Genomic DNA, 21,270 nt, shown 5'->3' on the forward strand with positions numbered 1-21,270 from the left:
AGAGCTTTTCTAGGCTCTACTCACTATTTTGATAAATAGTTATAATCATTTTGATTTACTCAAAATACTCAAATTATTGTGAATTTTTTATCATTTGAGATAATTTTCATCACCAATTGTAAATTAATACGATTTAGTATCCTCTTTTCTGTATTTATTTTTTGGCTTTAATATAATGACAGGGTATATCCCTTGTTTTCTTTCAAAAAAAATTAATTTGATTTAGAATTTTTAGAAAGATAAAATATAGGCTTTTCCTCTTTAAACTATATATACTAATCAGCAAAAATCTTGGATAGGAAAAAAAAGAAATGCAAGCCAACCTGTGACTCGAGTTGTCATGGGCCGGGTCGGACCCGGCCTGGGCCTATGTGAGCTGCGGGCCGGAATGAGTCCAACCCCAAACCCGGTGATAAAGTCCTCGGCCCAAGCCTCGAGGCCCGTCCGAGCCCGATTTAGAACTGGCCTCGACCAAAACTGGAAGGGTCAATTCAAGGGTCAGGCTCCGCCCGACCCACGCGCACACCTGCTGCCCAAAATTCAGAAAAATTACTTGCTAATCGTGATAAAATCTAAAGCATCTCATACTATTTTAAAATGTCAAAGTTATGATGAAAAATCTAGGTTATAATCAGGGCCGGTTCTGAGATTTTAGGGGCCCTGTGCGAAAAGTAAACACATGGTCATTCTCTATATACAAAATATCAACAAATTCCAATTTGGATCCCTAAAATGCCAGGGAACAAAATGTTACTGATCAGACATTAAAATCAACAAAATGTTACCCAATAATCGTATTAAACCCTCATTGAATCCAAAATCTGATGTTCCATTCTAAAAAGAATAAATCAACAAAATTAATGCCAACACTATAATCCAATAGGACACTTGTACAACAATATACAGCCCCAAGGAGTTAATGGAATGTTAAGCAGAAATGTAAATTATTGAATAATTGTTCTTTTTATACCAGAGAAATTAAAAAAATTATAACTATCCTGCAAATTATCAGGCAAAAACATACGAAACCACAAGATTGCAATAAACCTAAAGGAATTGAACAATTTTTCAGAAAGTTATGGGGTAATATTAGACCGAACCTAAATTTTGATTCTCATTCTCGCATTGAAAATCATGTCACTAGATGCAGGGCCGGTTCTGAGATTTTAGGGGCCCTGTGCGAAAAGTAAACACATGGTCATTCTCTATATACAAAATATCAACAAATTCCAATTTGGATCCCTAAAATACCAGGGAACAAAATGTTACTGATCAGACATTAAAATCAACAAAATGTTACCCAATAATCGTATTAAACCCTCATTGAATCCAAAATCTGATGTTCCATTCTAAAAAGAATAAATCAACAAAATTAATGCCAACACTATAATCCAATAGGACACTTGTACAACAATATACAGCCCCAGGGAGTTAATGGAATGTTAAGCAGAAATGTAAATTATTGAATAATTGTTCTTTTTATACCAGAGAAATTAAAAAATTATAACTATCCCGCAAATTATCAGGCAAAAACATACGAAACCACAAGATTGCAATAAACCTAAAGGAATTGAACAATTTTTCAGAAAGTTATGGCCCCATATGAACTGATTCAAGAAAACAGATGGCCCTTAACAATCAAATCTAGGGAATGGGGCTTCAATTCCCAATCGAAACATCACACTGTTATTTCTCAGAACTTCATAATGCAATTAATTAACAGTAATTATAATATTCTACAAGGACTAAAAAAATTTGATGCTCCTAAAATTCTCTTCAGAAAAAAAAAATCTCCAAATCAAGCAACTAGAATCAAAACGTACAGAAAAAAAATTCTCGATCCCAAAGTTTCAAGATTTATCAACAAATTAGGGGGGGGTCACGGGGGTGACCACGAAAAACATATAATCTAGGGTTTCACCTGAAAGCGGTCGAGCTAGGGAAAACGATGAACGAGGAAACAAATGGCTGAGATTGAAATGAAAACAAAATAACCGGACATTGGAAAGGAAAGACTGAGAGAAATAAATGCACTAATTAGACAACGAAATGAAAACAAAATAACCGGACATTGGAAAGGAAAGACTGAGAGAAATAAATGCACTAATTAGACAAGAATTAAACGAAAAAGGTTCGTAACATTGGAAAGGAAAGACTGAGAGAAATAAATGCACTAATTAGACAAGAATTAAACGAAAAAGGTTCGTATTTTATGAGCGTTGTGATGGTCGTTGATCTCTCGAGTAACTGAGCCTGAGGGTTCGAGTTATTACATGCGTTGGCGTCGGCGTCGAGAGAGGGAGGAGGGACTAAGGGAGGGTCTTTGACGGGGGAGTCGTCGGCGTAGAACTAGAAGGGACGAGATTGCAAGAGAAGTGAGGGATCTGGTCCTAGGTGGAGAGGGTGAGGTTTTGGGAGAGAGAGGGTATATATATATATATATATAATTTTTTTTTTAAAAATTTGGGGCCCCCGGTTTGCGGGGGCCCTGTGCGGTCGAACAGCTCGCACATGCCCAGAGCCGGGCTTGGTTATAATTTTATATTCAAACATAACTTCAGATATTAAACATTAAAGTTATTAAACATTCTGTTTTCATGAGTTGATATAGACTCATATAACAATATGTTTTTTAATATATTTTTAAATGCATTGCTCTCGTACGGTTGTGCCATCTTATCTTTTGTTGAAAACAATTATTAGAAACTCACTTCAAGCTCCATTTTTTTCCCAGCGAAAAGAGCTTTTGAGCATATATTGTAGGAATGGTAATTTTTGTATTTGGATTGTGCCTGCATTGATCAACTCCAACAATCTAATCATGTGATGAGTTTTCCCCACATTGGGTCCAGTGAATGTGGCAGCTAAAATGAGCTCAGCCTAACCTCATAGCAAAATTGATGACGAAGGGGCTGTTTGGTTGTTGTTGGTAAAGTTGTGTATTTATGACACAACTTGGAACGTTATTGTCCACCTCATCGATTTCACTTTTATACTTTTCTTTGTTTGTTTTTGATTCCATTGGAATCATAAATTGCTTGTTTGGTTTGCAAATGTAACTTTAATTGTTTGTTTGGAAAGTGTAAAAAGTGGTCCCTACTCAAATGATCATATTGGTTGGAATTATTTTTTATTATTTTTTTCTGACTTCAATGTCAGCTTTCTCCTAAAATCATGTCTTTTTTTATGAAATCACTTTACAAGCCACATCAGCATATGAAATCACTTTACACTATTTTCACAACCTCAAACAAACAATTGAAAGTGATGAAAGCTGACATTGGGACCCACTTTTTTACACTTTCCATCCTTTTACATGGTAAAAACATACAACTAAACAGCCCCAAAACTCAGCTCGCGCGATAGAAGTAAGGATTGATTTCTTTTTCTTCTTCCCGTACTTATTTTATCCTGTTTTCAATTTTTTTAGGTAGATTTCACAAACTCTCCTTAAGTTTGGCCATTTTTAATCGAGAATGTTTATGTTTATATTAATATATTTTAAATAGGTCTCCTTGTCCTATTTTTGAGATTATAACCCACTCAATCCTTTCAATAAGTAAAAAACCTCCGACTCCGATGAGTTTTTCACATATTCCCAATGAAACTTAGATTTGATATCATATCGGACAGGAAAAAAAATTTCATTAATTTATTTCAACACTGAAGCATCGTTCATTTTAACTCTCTAAATTAATGTCGTCAAATCTAATTTTTCATCTTACAAATATATATAATGGAGCAAAAATGACACTCAGATCTGAAATTTATGTTTATAATGACTAGAGTTTATTTTTCCAAATACATATGATATTCTTACAACCTCTACTTACATAGTTTAATTATGAAGGGATTATCTAGTGATTTTTAAGAACAAAAGTTGATGAGGAGCACATGTATTCTGTGTATTATTAGACTTTCATCAACTGTTCTTAATGCTATAGCCAATCATATGTGGGACATGAAGATACTTTACATGCCTTATGTTTTAAGCTAAATGAAACTGTTCATTAATCTGAAGTGGAGAACACTCTTCATCATGGTTGTAAAGATCAGGGTGTGGGTGTGGTGGGGGGTAGTTCTTGTCAAATAGTCAACAGTGCAAAGGAGAAAAATAAAAAATCTTCAGAAAATAAAATATCACACACACACATATATTAATGAAGTGTGACATATATAATCTGATGGCTTAATAAGGTTAGAGGGCATATTAATTTCTCATTTCTCAATAGAACTCAAGCTATCAATAGGGATGTTCATTCAAGCCCAAGGCTCGGGCCCGGGTTTGGCCCAGAAACCCAGGCCAAACCGGGTTCCGAACTACATCGTTGGTGCCCGCACCGAGCCAGGGTAGCCGGGCCAGCCCATGGCCCGGGCTAAACGGTCACATAAGTGATCGTTTCCCGGCAAATGCCGGGCCTGGCCGGCCCGTCCGTAACGGCCATAAACGACCATTTTTGGCCTTTTGACCATTTTGCCCTAAAAACAGTCAAAAAACGGTAAAAAGTATTTTGGTCATTTGTCTAGGGGGCTGTCTCTATAAATAGAGGGGGGTTTCACTTGTTTTTCTCATCCAAAATACATCTACTTCTCTCTAATACTCTCTTGTACTCTCTAATACTCTCTATTAATTGCTTTAGCTCTCTAATTATTCAATCAAATGGCTTCCTCATCTAATTATGAAGGACAAAACCCAACTCCCAAAATGAGTCCTCCTACTACAAGAGGTACAACTACTACTCCTACTCCTACCAATGTTAATCCTGAATCCGGTGACGACGATTATACTACACCAAGAGCTCCTAAAAGGCCGAGATCCGATGTGTGAAATTTTTTCGAGAAGATAGACATCACCAAGGATGAACACGAAATGCTTCTCACCCAGAAGGCTAAGTGTACGTTGTGCGGCCATATTTTTCAAGCTCATTATGAGAGCGACACTAATCACCTCAAACACCATTTAGATAAACACAACAAAGATTAGACTCCTCAAGGTGATATCCGATAATCTATGCTCTCCCAATCCTCATTTTCTGGTAGTCTTGATAGTTAGAATTATGACGCAACCTGAGCCAAAAAATGCGTTATCAGGTTTATTATTCTTAAAAAATCTTCCTTTTAAATTAGTAGAAGATGATGAATTTGAAGATTTATTTACAAATAGTTTTTATCCCGTATTTAAAAAAATTTCTCGCCAAACTTGTCAACGTGATATTTTCAAATATTATCAAGAGGAACAAGGAAAAATAATTTCTTATTTTCAAAGTTTAAATTGTAATTTTTCTTTAACTTCTGATATTTGGGCATCTAAAGCACAAACTAGTTATTTATGTATCATTTAACACACTGGATTGATGAAAATTGCCAAATGTTTAAACAAGTTATTTCCTTTGTTGCATTTGAAGAGCCACATACTGGTATTAATGTTGTAAATTTAATAATTAAAGAACTTTTGAAATTAGAAATATCAGAAAGAATATTTTCTCTTTCACTAGATAGTGCAAGTAATAATAATGGAGCTGTTGATTTTATCAAAACATCTCTGCCATTGTCATGTCATGGTGATCTTTTTCATATTAGATATATCTGTCATATTTTAAATTTAATTGTTCAAAGTACATTTGGTGAAATTAAAACCATGATAAAAAAGGTTAGGTCAGTAACTTATGCTCATAATGCTTCTGAACAAAGAATTAGAAGATAGAAACAACTCTTAAAAAAAAATATAAAACGTAGACTAATTCCAAAAGATGTTGACCATAGGTGGAATTCCACCTATGCAATGTTAAGTGTAACAATAGAATATAAAAAATTATAAATAATTTTATTTTTTTATTCTTCTAGTTCTAGCTCTGGTGGCATGTATGGAATAAATGAAGATGAATTGACAGTTATAAGTAATTTAAAAGAGATGTTACAAGTTTTTTTATGATAGCACAATGTTATTTATCTGACTGTTATTATCCAACCATTACTTTAGCTGTTTTACAAATTTTAAATATTCAATTTTTTTTAATAAATATCGTATGGATGATTATTTTAGAAATATAATTTTTCAAATGGAAAATAAATTTAATAAATTATTTTTCGGAGAACTCATAACAATTTCAGTGATTTGAAACCAAAGATGCCCACAGCAGATTGGTGTCAGTAGAGGAGTCTGTTGGGCCAGTACTATCTATCCATGGGTCTAAACATAAATATTAGGCCTCTCTATGGCCCAAAACAAACTAATTCCTTAGCTGCTTGTGATTAGTAGAATATTACTAAGTAGAAAATTGAGGAGTTAGTGGTACGAAAAGAAGTAGAATATTACTAAGCTGCTTGTGATTAGTGTGGATGCAAATTCCGCTGGATGGGTACAATTTTCTGATCACCCTCAACACAAATTGTTAGCATTAATTGTCACATGAAATGGGAGGGGATATAATTAAGGAGGATGAAGCCCAATTGGGTTCTGTTTATGTGTTTATGTATTGATATGTTATGCAGCATGGCCGAGGCTTCTATGAAATTAAGTTGAGCGAAATTTCTAATCTGATTTAAGTGGAATTTTTATTTTTATTTTTAGTTCCTGTCCAAATTTCTGTTTAAATTTTGGGAGACTGGGGGTTCATTAATCATAACTCATTCATTTATTAGTGGGGTTATCGAGAAAGAGGCTAATGGGCTGTTTGGTTGTATGTTTTTACCATGTAAAAGGATGGAAAGTGTAAAAAAGTGGGTCCCAATGTCAGCTTTCATCACTTTCAATTGTTTGTTTGTAGTTGTGAAAATAGTGTAAAATGATTTCATATGCTGATGTGGCTTGTAAAGTGATTTCATAAAAAAAAGACATGATTTTAGGAGAAAGCTGACATTGAAGTTAGAAAAAAATAATAAAAAATAATTTCAACCAATATGATCATTTGAGTAGGGACCACTTTTTACACTTTCCAAACAAACAATTAATGTTACATTTGCAAACCAAACAAACAATTTATGATTCCAATGGAATAAAAAACAAACAAAGAAAAGTATACAAGTGAAATTGATGAGGTGGACAATAACTTTCTAAGTTGTGTCATAAATACACAATTTTACCAACAACAACCAAACAGCCCCTAAGAGTATCAGTTTGAAATAAGATTTAACAGAAGGAAGTCAAATTAATATGATAATATCAATGATTGTTGCATGAGGTTCATCATTTTGCGGCCACAGTGTAAACTTCCCCTTCAGGGGCTGTTTGGTTGTATGTTTTTACCATGTAAAAGGATGGAAAGTGTAAAAAAAGTGGGTCCCAATGTCAGCTTTCATCATTTTCAATTGTTTGTTTGTAGTTGTGAAAATAATGTAAAGTGATTTCATATGCTGATGTGGCTTGTAAAGTGATTTCATAAAAAAAAGACATGATTTTAGGAGAAAGCTAAGGGGCTGTTTGGTTGTTGTTGGTAAAGTTGTGTATTTATGACACAACTTGGAAAGTTGTTGTCCACCTCATCAATTTCACTTTTATACTTTTCTTTGTTTGTTTTTGATTCCATTGGAATCATAAATTGCTTGTTTGGTTTGCAAATGTAACTTTAATTGTTTGTTTGGAAAATATAAAAAGTGGTCCCTACTCAAATGATCATATTGGTTGAAATTATTTTTTATTATTTTTTCCTAACTTCAATGTTAGCTTTCTCCTAAAATCATATCTTTTTTTATGAAATCACTTTACAAGCCACATCAGCATATGAAATCACTTTACACTATTTTCACAACTACAAACAAATAATTGAAAGTGATGAAAGCTGACATTGGGACCCACTTTTTTACACTTTACATCCTTTTACATGGTAAAAACATACAACCAAACAGCCCCTAACATTGAAGTCAGAAAAAATAATAAAAAAATAATTCCAACCAATATGATCATTTGAGTAGGGACCACTTTTTACACTTTCCAAACAAACAATTAAAGTTAAATTTATAAACCAAACAAGCAATTTATGATTCCAATGGAATAAAAAACAAATAAAGAAAAGTATACAAGTAAAATTGATGAGGTGGACAACAACTTTCCAAGTTGTGTCATAAATACACTGTGAACGTGGGGTCCACTATGTTCACGAATTGGGGCAGCAAAGTGCACGGGAGGCAAGGACGTGGGGGCCACCTTCATGAAGTTGAAGTTCACGCACATTTTCTTTTCCGCATAGTGCAGGCCCACCCGAATTAGCTATAGCCTATATATAACTCTTTTAATCGTTCCTAGGGCTTTGAGCAGGCAGAGGTGCAGGAGATTGTTTTAGTTTTGGCGGCTGCGAATTTCTTTGCAGCTACAGAGGAGGTGCAAAAGAAAAGAAAAGAAGAGGCTTTTCTTTTAGGGTTTTTTTTGTGCATCTCTTTTGAGAGAGATTTTGTGAGGGATTTGAGAGTTTGTTTGAGGGTTTAGTTTGAGAGTAATTGTAAATCCTAGTTGTATTCTCTCCCTCTATTAGTAGATCTCCCCCTTCTTGCCCCGTGGACGTAGGTAATTTGCCGAACCACGTAAAATTGATTGTCTCGTTATTTGTGTGATTTGTAATAGCTTTTTAGGTTCCCTCAACGCGCAGTCCTAGAGCTGACGAGAGGAAGAGCTAATATCTCACTTTGATGAGATATTAGGCTTCAGATTCTTGTTCCCTTTGAGAAACAAGAATTCTTATTACGACCTAACTCTTGTTGTGCTGCCGAAGTGCTGCCGAAATTTCCGCTGCACACAACAAGTGGTATCAGAGCCCAGATTTCAGATCTAGGGTGTTTTGGAGTTTGGTAGAGGAAGATTTTGTGTGAAGCTTGGTTCTTGGAGTTCTAGGCTTCGGTGGAGATAACATTAGGAGTTGCCATTGGAGATTTCTCTTTCCTCGTGTGGATAGGAGATCTATTTGGAATCCGATCTAGGATTCAGTTGGGTGGTTCCTAATTCTGTCAAATTTGTTCTTTCTCTACAATTTGGAGTTAGTTTGCAATGGGAGAAGAAGGTGAAAGCAGCAAATCGATGGCGAGTACAGTACAAGTTGGTTTTCAGAACACTAAGATTAGTGTGGTGAAATATGACGGCAAAATCAACTTTGGTTTGTGGATGAGCGACGTACAGGATGCGCTTAATGCTCAAAATTTGGAAGAGACCATCATGGTCCACGAGAGACCACCTAAATATGATGAGGTGGTATGAGAGAAAATAAATAGGAACGCTTGTGGGGTGATCAGGTCCTATTTGGAACAGGAGCTGAAATATGATGTGATTGGGGTGACGTCTGCAATGAAGATGTGGGAAATTCTTAACAACAAGTATCTCACAAAGAGTGTTGAGAACAGGTTGCACTTGCTGCGAAGACTCTTCAGATTTCAGATGTCCAGAGGCACCTCGCTAGCGGCTCATGTGAACAACTACACTAAGTTGTTGTCGGACTTGGCGAATGTTGATGAGAAGATATCGGATGAGTACAAGGCGATTATTTTGTTGGGCTCCTTACCCGATGAGGAGTATGATACCTTCGTGCTCACTTTGTTGAACAGGAGATCTTCTATCAGCTATAGTGAAATGACTAACGCTTTGACCAATTATGATTTGAGGAGGAAGGACAAGGAGACTTCCCGCGCTAGTACTTTAGGCGAGGCCTTGTCGACGAGAGGTAGAAGCCCATATCCAAAAGGTAGTAATAGAAGGAGGTCAAAGTCTAGAGGTCGCCACCAATTAGCAAAGACCCAATGTGCATTCTGCAAGGAGCAGGGACATTGGAAGAGAGACTGCCCGAAGCTCAAGGAGAAAGAGAATGGCAAGAAAAAGGGCCCGAAGGCCAATGAGGTGAATATTGCGAAAGGCGATGATTCCGATGATTTGTGCTTTTCTCTACTGATTACTCCGGAGGTGAACCATGTGGATGCATCAGATTGGATGCTTGATTCCGGCGCTACTTTTCATGTGACCCCTAGGCGAGACTGGTTTGCATCTTTTGAGAAAGTCGACGGGGGCGTTGTTGTCATGGGAAATGATCAATCCTGTGGCGTTTGTGGGATAGGTACCGTGCGGATTAGGATGCACGATGGAGTAGTCCGTGAGTTGAAGGAGGTGAGATTTGTTCCTCAACTGAAGAAAAATCTTATCTCAGTTGGAGCTTTGGAGGCGAAGGGATTCAAGGTGACTTTCGAAAACGCTGTAGCGAAGGTTACTAAGGGATCATTGGTGGTGATGAGGGGAGTCCGCAATCGGAATTTGTATTATCTGAAGGGAAGCACCGAGATTGGCCAGGTTGCTTCGGCTATTTCAGAAGCGGACATGAGCAGACTTTGGCACTATAGATTGGGGCACACAGGTGAAAAGTCACTGCAGGCATTGTGCAAGCAGGGGCTATTGAAGGGATCCAAGAGTGGTAAAGTGTAATTCTGTGAGCACTGTGTTCTTGGGAAGAAGACGAAGGTGAAGTTCGGGACTGCCATTCATCAGACGAGGGGCATCCTGGATTACGTGCACACAGACGTTTGGGGTCCCACCAAGACTGCATCACTTGGTGGTAGACATTGGTTCGTCACTTTTGTAGATGACTATTCTAGGCGTTGTTGGGTGTACACCATGACGAAGAAGAGTGAAGTCCTAGATTTGTTTGTGGAGTGGAAGAAGAGATTGGAACTGCAGACTGGGAGAAAGATCAAGACGTTGCGATCCGACAACGGTGGTGAGTATACTTCTGACCCCTTTCAGCAGCTATGTCGAGACGAGGGCATAGAGAGACACTTCACAGTTAGTCATACACCGCAGCAAAATGGGGTGGCAGAGAGATTAAATCGGTCTTTACTGGAGAAGATCCGATGCTTATTGTCGCAGAGTGGTTTGGAGAAGATCTTTTGGGCTGAGGCACTTACATATGCGATCCACCTCATTAATAGGCTGCCTTCATCTGCGATTGAGGGGAAACCCCTATGGAGATGTGGTCGGGAAAGCCAGCATATGACTATGACCAGCTTAAGGTATTTGGATGCCCTGCATATTATCATGTTAGAACTGATAAATTAGAACCTCGAGCTAGGAAGACCATATTTGTAGGATTCAAGCGTGGTGTCAAGGGATACAAGCTTTGGGATCCAGTGGATAAGAAGATTGTGCTGAGTAGGGATGTCACATTCGATGAGGCTTTTATCTTGAAGCTTCCCAGCTCTCATCAGGTGGAGAGCGACCCGACGGAGGAGATATCACAGGTGGTGGAGATCGATACAGCTCCACATTGTCCAGATGGTACAGTATCCATGCAGGTGCCGACTGAGGTGATGCCAGGCGAGTACGATGGTGACACGGAGGATACGAGTACAAATGTGCAGGATCAGGAACCGACGGCTCAGGTTCAAGATTCTATTGCGGTTTGGAGACAGAGGAGAAACATACAGATGCCAGCACGGTATGCCGACACAGTTGCGTATGCACTTCCGGTGGAGAGTATCGATGATTTGGTGCCTACTACATTCAGAGAGGCCGAGCAGAGTTCGGAGGCTGATTCGTGGCAGGGGGCTATGCAGGAGGAGATGGAATCTCTTCATAAGAACGATACATGGGAGCTTGTTGAGCTTCCCGGAAGACAATTGGTTGCAAGTGGGTATACACGAAGAAGGAGGGCATTGAAGGCACTCCATTGAGGTTCAAGGCTAGGTTGGTTGCGAAGGGCTATGCACAGGAGGAAGGTATTGACTATAATGAGGTTTTCTCTCTGGTGGTGAAGCATTCTTCGATTCAGATTTTGCTAGATTTGGTGGCACAGTATGGTTTGGAGTTAGATCAGTTGGATGTGAAGACGACATTTCTTCATGATGATCTTGATAAAGAAATATATATGACTTAGCCATTGGGATTCCGAGCTGCAGGAAAAGAAAAGTTAGTTTGCAAACTAAAGAAATCGCTATATGGTTTGAAGCAGTCTCCTCGACAGTGGTATAGGCGATTCGATGGTTTTATGATTGGTCATTCGTATACTCGGAGCCAGTTTGATCCTTGTGTATATTTTTGTAAGTTGAAAGGCGGTGCGTACATTTATTTGTTACTCTATGTCGATGACATGTTGGTTGCCTCTATTTCCAGGTCGGCTATAGATGAGTTGAAAGTTCAGCTTTCAAATGAGTTTGAGATGAAGGACTTGGGTGAGACGAAACACATTTTAGAGATGGAGATCGGCAGAGATAAGAAGAAGGGCAGAATTTGTTTGACACAGGTGGCTTATTTGAAGAAGGTTCTACAGCGATTCCATGTTAGCATGGATACGAAGCCAGTTGGTGTACCTTTGGGAGACCATTTGAAGCTTTCAGCTGGTCTTTCACCAAAGTCAGTTAAAGATCGTGAGTTGATGTCGAAGACTCCATATGCGAGCGCGGTTAGGAGCTTGATGTACGCAATGGTATGTACGAGACCAGATTTGTCACAGGTGGTGAGCATGGTTTCGAGATACATGCACGATCCAGGAGTGGGTCATTGGGACGCCGTGAGATGGATTTTGAGGTACATTCGAGGTACGCTCAATGTTGGTTTGGTTTATGAGCGGGACACTACAGGTGGACAGCTATGCATTGGCTATGTTGATTCGGATTATGCCGGGGATTTGGATAAGCGCCGGTCTACGACGGGGTATGTGTTCACTTTGACCCGTGCACCGGTGTGTTGGAGATGAACCTTATAGTCTACGGTGGCTTTGTCTACGATGGAGGCAGAGTATATGGCAGTTACAAAGGCTGTGAAGGAGGCTATTTGACTTCGAGGACTTTTGGAGGAACTTGGTATATCGCAGAGGTCCGTCACTATTCATTGTGATAGCATGAGTGCTATCTATTTGGCGAAGAATCAGGTTTTTCATGCGAGAACGAAGCGTATTGACGTTCGTTATCACTTCGTTCGGGATGTTCTTGAAGATGGCGATGTGGAAATTATGAAAGTCCACACGAAGGATAATCCGACGGATATGCTCACTAAGGTGGTTCCGAGCAACAAGTTTGATCATTGTCGAAACTTGTTGCATATTTGTGATTGTTGAGGCCGTTGACGGCCATTTGGATGAACTACGTTCGGCTTGATTCATTGGACAAGAGGATACGTAGACAGTCTTTCAGATGTAGCCGGTTTGGATTAGTTGATTTTGATGGGGGTGAGATTGTTTGGACTCTCTTTCGGGTTCTCGACTTGTTGTGGATTAAGTCCGTTGTCGTGAATTGTTTCACGGCGTACTGGATACAACAAGTGGGACATTTGGTTTCTTTGGTGTCGGCTCAGTTTTGGAAAAACTTCACCGAGGTGGAGAATTGTGAACATGGGGTCCACTATGTTCACGAATTGGGGCAGCAAAGTGCACGGGAGGCAAGGACGTGGGGGCCACCTTCATGAAGTTGAAGTTCACGCACATTTTCTTTTCCGCACAGTGCAGGCCCACCCGAATTAGCTATAGCCTATATATAACTCTTTTAATCGTTCCTAGGGCTTTGAGCAGGCAGAGGTGCAGGAGATTGTTTTAGTTTTGACGGCTGCGAATTTCTTTGTAGCTACAGAGGAGGTGCAAAAGAAAAGAAAAGAAGAGGCTTTTCTTTTAGGGTTTTTTTGTGTATCCCTTTTGAGAGAGATTTTGTGAGGGATTTGAGAGTTTGTTTGAGGGTTTAGTTTGAGAGTAATTGTAAACCCTAGTTGTATTCTCTCTCTCTATTAGTAGATCTCCCCCCTTCTTGCCCCGTGGACGTAGGCAATTTTCCGAACCACGTAAAATTGATTGTCTCGTTATTTGTGTGATTTGTAATAGCTTTTTAGGTTCCCTCGACGCGCAGTCCTAGAGCTGACGAGAGGAAGAGCTAATATCTCACTTTAATGAGATATTAGGCTTCAGATTCTTGTTCCCTTTGAGAAACAAGAATTCTTATTGCGACCTAACTCTTGTTGTGCTGCCGAAGTGCTGTCGAAATTTCCGCTGCACGCAACATACATAATTTTACCAACAACAACCAAACAGCCCCTCAGCTTCCTTGTATTTCTTAATCTTTCACTGACAACTTCTGTACTAATTGAGCAGTAATGACTATAAAACAAACCTGTTATTAATTGCTAGATTAAGGGGCTGTTTGGTTGTATGTTTTTACCATGTAAAATGATAGAAAGTGTAAAAAAGTGGGTCCCATTGTCAGCTTTCCCCCTTTTCAATTGTTTGCTTGTAGCTGTAAAAATAGTGTAAAGTGCTTTACTATGCTGATGTGGCAGGTAAAGGCAATTCATAAAAAAAAGACCTGAATTAGGCAGAAAGCTGACAACAAGTCAGAAAAAAATACTAAAAAAACCAGCTTTTTTTCAACCAGCGCCTAGGGTTACCTTCTCTTTCTTTCAACCAGCTTTTTTTTTCACCCTTTCTCCTCCGCTCCTGGCTGCGACTCAAGTCGGAGAAGAAGAAAAATCGGCGCCAAGTCTCCGTCATTTGCTTCCCTTCAAGTCGAAGAAGGAAAAATCGGCGACTCGAAGTCTCCGTCTCCGTCGTTTGCTTCGCTTCAAGACCCGCTCGAGGAAAGGATTTGATCGAGGTATAAAAATTTCGCCTTTCTCTATTATTTCAAGTTCCCTTTCAAATTTCTTTTATTTTTTGCACAAAACTTTAAATTAATTTCGATCTGTCAAACACCCCTTTCAAATTTCTTTCAAATTTCGCCTCTCTCTCTCTCTCACTCTCAGATTTTGAGTAGATTTCAGGGTTCATATGGGTCTTTTCGTGTTCGTAGTAGTGGAATTTGAACTGGAGGAAATCAAATTAAGTTATTTGATTGAATTAATCAGAATTAGTTGTTGGTGGGTTAATTGGATTTGAGTTAATTTGAATTGATTTGTTCTGCTTGGTTGTTTTTTTCCCCTTTGTGTTGGCATTATTATTTCTAGTAAGTTAACTTGATTATTAGTGTTGATTGCTGAGAAAAGATGATTTACTAAATGCCTAGTTCATTATTTTGTGCATTAAGGTTCTGCAATTCACAGACTTTTGTTCTGCTTGGTTGTAACTTTTGACTTTTGTAGAGTAAAATTGTTAAGCCTTAAATATAAGCCTTATATACAGACACCTTATTGAAAAATGCTTAAGTCTAAACAGATAGAATTATTACCTTTCCCATCTCAAATATCAAGCTGCATTATTAGTATCCTAAGATGATACATTGCCCAAATACTAATGAACTCATTGTTCATGCTTTTAACCAAGCTGCCCATTTGTGCTCCATAAACAATAGATTACATCTAAAAAAGACCCATTATGCACTAACCCAAACCCCCCAATAAAAAAGTTAGGAAATTCATTTAGGTAATGCATATATGACATTCAACATTGCACGCAATGGTCCATACCAAGAAATAAAATAGAAGAGTTAGCATGTTCAATCCCTTGCAGACACTTAATACCCTCCAGTAGCAAAGGGTTATCAGCAACCATAAATATATCAATACTTCACTTTTACAATTATACATCCATATGCAAGTAACTCATTTTAGGATCATAGCGCAGAAAAAGGCTGCCAACCAACATTTCAGAGTATTCACACAACATAAAGTCTCAACTGCCGCCTTCATCAAGTATAACTATGATGGTTTAGGGTTCTTAATATTCACACAACATAAAGTCTCAACTGCCGCCTTCATCAAGTATAACTATGATGGTTTAGGGTTCTTAATACATGGTTGATATTTTTTTAGGCTTTACAATTTTACTCCTGGTTCATGAATGGTTGTATCAAGTTGGTTCCTATATAAAATAAAAATACAGAGGAATTTAATGAAGGAAAAAATTTAGCTCTTAAAAACTTAAGTTACTGAACTACAAGATAATTATTAGCCAAATTATCAAAACCGAAAAAATTTAGCTCTTAAAAACTTAAGTTACTGAACTACAAGATAATTATTAGCCAAATTATCAAAACCTAGGCTAAATATTTGACCCACAATGATAATACTGAACTACAAGATAATTATTAGCCAAATTATCAAAACCTAGGCTAAATATTTGACCCACAATGATAAAAAAAATTAACTTTAATAAACATGCATGCATATTTAACTTCATATAGCTAAATATCATGCAAATAACTTCAAGTTAAACATGAGATATACATGCTTATCTCTTGACAAAAAACCAATGTATGGATTTTTTTTTTAATTCTAGGGATACAAATCCAAATTAAAAGTACTAGGTTTGATCTAACATTGTACTAAATTACCCAACATAAACTAAATAAATGATAAATCGTAGTTTTGAACTTTTGAGGCTCTAAATAATCTCAAGTATATATTGTTCTAACATTTTGTTGTATGGAATTTTCAAGCACTATTCTTTTCATGTACTATTTCTCAGGAATCATGTTATATTTACTCAAAGCTTGAATGCATATAACTTTCTTAGGCTCCAATTTATTACTTTTACTTTCGTACTTTCAAAAACTAATTACTTTCTTACAATATATAAAAAAGATGGATAGAAATGAAGTTGTGCGTAGGATGAACAATGCAGCTGCTGTTGCTACTGTACTAGTTATGCTAATGGTATTCATACGCCGATATCAACATCGTCCACTTAAAAGACGTAACATCCCTCGTCATCCTTCGTATGTAAGAGACTTAGACAGACATTCTCATATGCGTCGGATATTAAATGGTAGTACATCGAGTTGTCAAGACTATCTCAGGATGCGTATTGGACCTTTTATGAACTTAGCTCAAATGATGAGAGATGGGGGCTTATTGAAGGACACAATCCATGTTCCTATAGAAGAACAGTTGGCTACATTTCTTTACATAATGGGACACAAGTCCAAAAATAGGACTTGCAGAATTGACTTCATACGTTCCAGGGAGACTATTAGCAGGTATTTCAATAAAGTTCTAGGAGCTATTTTTTCTCTTCGGGATAGGTTCATGAAACAAGCCCCAAATGAAACTCCGGCAGAAATTATGGAATCTAGTCAATGGTTCCATTTTTCAAGGTAAGTTACGTATATTAATTATAAACAATTATAGCTATTCTATTGAGATGATACTAATTAGGATCTTGAAAGATATTTTTTTATTCAGGATTGTATTGGTCTAATAGATGGAACACACATAGATGCAACAGTGCCAACTAAAGATGCTCCTAAATTTAGAGGACGCAAAGGGATTACACAAAATGTTTTGGCTGCAGTAACACCAAATAAAGATGCTCCTAAATTTAGAGGACGCAAAGGGATTACACAAAATGTTTTGGCTGCAGTAACACCAAATAAATGATTCATATATGTAATGACTGGTTAGGAGGGAGCTGCAAATGACTTCACAATTCTTAAGGATGCACTATCCTTGCCCCCACCAAATGGTTTGAGAGTCTACGAAGGTAAGACATAAATAAAAATTCGATTAAGATGATAAATTAGTCAATATATTAGTAGGTTATATGTAATATAATAATGCACTTCATCAATATTGTAGGAAAATATTATTTGTGTGATGCTGGATACCCAACCATGCCGGGATTCATTGCTCCTTATCGTGGTGTACGATATCACTTGAAAGAACATAGTGGAAGAGTTCCTAACAATCGTCGAGAGTTATTCAATCTTCGGCATTCATCACTTCGTAGTAAGATAGAATGCACATTTGGAATCTTGAAAAGTCGATTCAAGATTCTTTCTGCCAAACCTCATCATCCTTTCCCAAGTCAAGTAAACATCGTAATTGCATGTACTATTTTACATAATTATATTGCTATTATTGATCCGAATGATAAGTTCTTGAATGAGTTTATGCATGTAAATGAGGAGGATGGAGATATCTTGAATGAAGATGCACCCATTATTGATTTTACACAACAAATGACTCAACGAGAACAACTTGATACGCGGGAAGAGTGGAAGTCACGGCGAGATCAAATTGCATATGAAATGTGGATTGAATATTGTAATCGACATCGTAAAGGAGTCACGTATGAGACACCTTTTTGAGATTTATATGTAATGTTTGTAATGTGCTATGTTATGCAATTTAAACTTTGTTATGATTTGTAGGATTTGAACATTTCAACATGTATGCAATGTGGTATGTAGTGTTGCTTTATGTAGAATTTAAACTTGTGATTTGTATGATTTGCGAGATCAATTTGTTTGTTTTTGTTTCTATAGAGAAGTTCAGTGAGATGATTTGGTTTGCTTTGTTGAAGAACTTTGGATAGTAATAGAAGACGAGTCAATTTTTGGTTAACTGTTGCTGGAGTTTAGTGAGATGATTTGATTTGATCGTTTTAAAAAATATATATTTTTTCTTTTAAACTTGTGATTTGTAGGATTTGATCGTTTTAAAATATATATATATTTTTGCTATTTGTATGATAATTGTTTTTTCTTTTGACAATGTTTTTGCAAGCAGGGATGGAGAATCAAAATGGCTCATTTAGTCCGAAATTTTATTCTCAAAATAGAGATAGTCAAGAGAGTCAAGAGAGTAGAAAATCAAATGCAGCACTTCATGATAATAGCCCTACAGAAAGAATGCCCCAAATTCCATTCTCATTTGGGTCTTTTCAAACTCCAACATATGGATATGGTTCTTTCCAAAATCCTATGTCAGGTATGATGCCTCCTCCTTATGCTTGTGGACCATGGATGCAATTTTTAAATGGTACACCAATACCACAAATGAGATCACAAAGTTCACCCATGAGTGGAACGCCAAGATCATTATCATTTGAAATCCCCTCATCGGAAGCTAGTGGTGGGTCTAAGAGGGTAGCTCGTGAACAAGATGAGGAAGTTTCGTCACCTTCAAAAAAACTTAATCAAACTGTGAAAGTGAAGAAAGCTGGAAACATCATGTGGGATGATGACCTTGATGATTTCGTCATTCCTTTCTTGGCCAATGAAGCTAGGAATGGTGGAAAGTGTGACAAGAGTATGTGGTCTAGGGCATTCAATAATGCGGCTAAAGCATGTACTGAAAAATTCCATCAGTTATTTACCAAGGACAATGTGGGAAACCACTATAGAACTCTTCGGAATCGTTATCTAGACATGCGAAAATGTCATGAAATCAGTGGCACCGGTTGGGATGAAGAAACAAAAACAATAACACTTGATCCAAGTGTTTATAGCACATGGGCAAGGGTAATAATTTCTTAATTTTCTACTTTTAGAATTGTGTATTAGTGTCTAAATCCATTGCACTTCTCTAAATATGCCGCATCAATCAAAGGCTATATAAGTTTTTTATGGTTTCGAAATCAGGTCCAAGAGAAAGTTAATGTCTTAACTAGAGGATTCGAAATCAGTATTATGTGTATCTGCTGCAGATACACAGCAGATACACACAACATGTGTATTTGCAGCAGATACACACAAGTGTATCTGCAGCAGATACACTTGTGTGTATCTGCTATAGATAGTGTATTTGCAGCAGATACACACAAGTGTATCTGCAGCAGATACACTTGTGTGTATCTGCTATAGATACACAGCATATATCTGCTGTGTATCTACAGCAGATACACAACAGATATCTGCTGTGTATCTGCTGCAGATACACAGATCTGCTGTGTATCTGTAGCAGATACACACAAGTGTATCTGCTGCAGATACACATGTTGTGTGTATCTGCTGCAGCAACAGATACACACATGTAAACTCATCTTTATTGCATGCCAGCCCTTTAGGAATTAGTGTAGTAGCCACTGGTGACAAATTTGCTTTGAGACTTGCTAAAATGCTACATCAATCCTAATAGGGTGATCATTTAATTATTAGGAAAAGTTTCAATGTGTAAATCAGTCGCGCTTACTTTTAGTTGCCTTTAATTTGACAATGAGATGGCTTTTTCTTTAACGTTATAATTTCTTTGGGCTAATTATCAAAGTACAAAACTGGGTTTGTCTTTGTAATTCATAATCATTTTCCTCCTCAAAAGAATGCATTTTGTTCCTCATAATTACTTCAACTCTCCTTGCATGGCTCTTATTATTTAGAGTAGGTATGGGTTAGTGATGGAGCCAAGTGCATGCAATGTGATGTGTATCTGCTGTGTATCTACAGCAGATACACTTGTGTGTATCTACAGCAGATACACTTTTGTGTATCTGCTGCAGATACACAGCAGATCTATGTATCTGTAGCAGATACACTCTGCGATACACAACAGATATCTGCTGTGTATCTGCAGCAGATACACATGTTGTGTGTATCTGCTGCAGATACACATGTTGTGTGTATCTGCTGTAGCATATATTTGTTAGTGGAATTAGGCATGGTTTCTGTTCTATTGATGCCACTATTTCTTATATGTCCTATTGTTTTGTAGAAAAATCCAAGACTCAAGGACTACGAGAACAAGCCTTTGAAGCACTACGATGACTTGAAGCTAATTATCGGAGATGATTTCGTAACTGGAGAGTTTAAAAAGAATACGTACGATAATTTTGAAGGAGTAGCCAATGAGGTAATTGATCTTGACTTACCTGTTGAGAATGATAGCTCTCCTATTCAAGTTGGATCATCCACGGAGGCGAAAGCTAACAAAACGGAAAACGCAAAAACTAAAGTTAGAATTGACAAATCATCACGTGCAAACAAACGTCGTCTTGTACGAAATGAGGATTCTGAGGAGATGACAAGTTTTCTTGAGAAAGTGGGAGAAATTGCATGCGCAATTAAAGATGGCAATCAACACTATAGTGTAAAATTGGCCGAGAGCATATATTCTCTTCGTGAATTCCCACAACATGTATTGGATCATGCGCTCGATCATCTATATGATAATGAAAAGCAAGCTAGGCTATTCATAGTGAAGCCATTGGAATCTCAAGTGGCTTGGATGAAAGACCATGTCTTGAAGTATCACTTGAACAACAATAGAAATGTTGGGGATGATATTGACGAGGATTCAAGCTAGGGATGAGTTATTTTGGATAGAAGAAAATACCTTTTGTTGAACATTTCGGTGAATTTGAACTTTAATGTAGGCTTTGATTTATTTTACTTGCTTTTGTTGTGGGTCGGATGACTAAACTTTATTTTTGGTTGTGATGTTGTGGGTTGGATGAGTTATTTTGGATAGAAGATGATACATTTTGTTGAATATTTGGGTGAATTTGAACTTCAATGTAGGCTTTGATTTATTTTACTTGTTTTTGTTGTGGTTTGGATGGCTAAACTTTATTTTTGGTTGTGATGTTGTGGGTTGGATGAGTTATTTTGGATAGAAAAAAAATTGTTGAATATTTGGGTGAATTTGAACTTTAATGTATGCTTTGATTTATTTTA

The 21,270-nt window shown here is 37.3% G+C and overlaps 3 protein-coding genes across 3 annotated transcripts; all 3 read left to right on the plus strand.

The window, feature by feature from the left end:
* LOC109839651 lies at window positions 16,448-17,179 on the plus strand. The gene is made up of 2 exons (XM_020408163.1): window positions 16,448-16,974; window positions 17,063-17,179. Exons 1-2 carry the CDS (start codon window positions 16,463-16,465, stop codon window positions 17,076-17,078), a joined length of 528 nt encoding a protein of 175 aa, XP_020263752.1. The 5' UTR covers window positions 16,448-16,462; the 3' UTR covers window positions 17,079-17,179.
* On the plus strand, window positions 17,287-18,086 carry LOC109839652. The gene is made up of 2 exons (XM_020408164.1): window positions 17,287-17,360; window positions 17,456-18,086. The coding sequence occupies exon 2, from the start codon at window positions 17,491-17,493 to the stop codon at window positions 17,965-17,967; it is 477 nt and encodes a 158-aa protein (XP_020263753.1). The 5' UTR covers window positions 17,287-17,360; window positions 17,456-17,490; the 3' UTR covers window positions 17,968-18,086.
* LOC109836212 lies at window positions 18,923-21,061 on the plus strand. The gene is made up of 2 exons (XM_020404081.1): window positions 18,923-19,122; window positions 20,309-21,061. Exons 1-2 carry the CDS (start codon window positions 19,030-19,032, stop codon window positions 20,897-20,899), a joined length of 684 nt encoding a protein of 227 aa, XP_020259670.1. The 5' UTR covers window positions 18,923-19,029; the 3' UTR covers window positions 20,900-21,061.

This window comes from Asparagus officinalis, chromosome 4 (genome assembly GCF_001876935.1).
Source record: "Asparagus officinalis chromosome 4, Aspof.V1, whole genome shotgun sequence".
In the NCBI taxonomy this organism is placed as follows: Eukaryota; Viridiplantae; Streptophyta; class Magnoliopsida; order Asparagales; family Asparagaceae; genus Asparagus; species Asparagus officinalis.

What these genes read in the sequence shown, in the direction of transcription:
- LOC109839651 (XM_020408163.1), top strand. Translation starts at nt 16,463, where the DNA reads ATGGATAGAAATGAAGTTGTGCGTAGGATGAACAATGCAGCTGCTGTT.
- LOC109839652 (XM_020408164.1), top strand. Translation starts at nt 17,491, where the DNA reads ATGCCGGGATTCATTGCTCCTTATCGTGGTGTACGATATCACTTGAAA.
- LOC109836212 (XM_020404081.1), top strand. Translation starts at nt 19,030, where the DNA reads ATGCGAAAATGTCATGAAATCAGTGGCACCGGTTGGGATGAAGAAACA. An exon ending in TTTATAGCACATGGGCAAGG is followed by an intron (nt 19,123 to 20,308) that starts GTAATAATTTCT and finishes ATTGTTTTGTAG; the next exon opens with AAAAATCCAAGACTCAAGGA.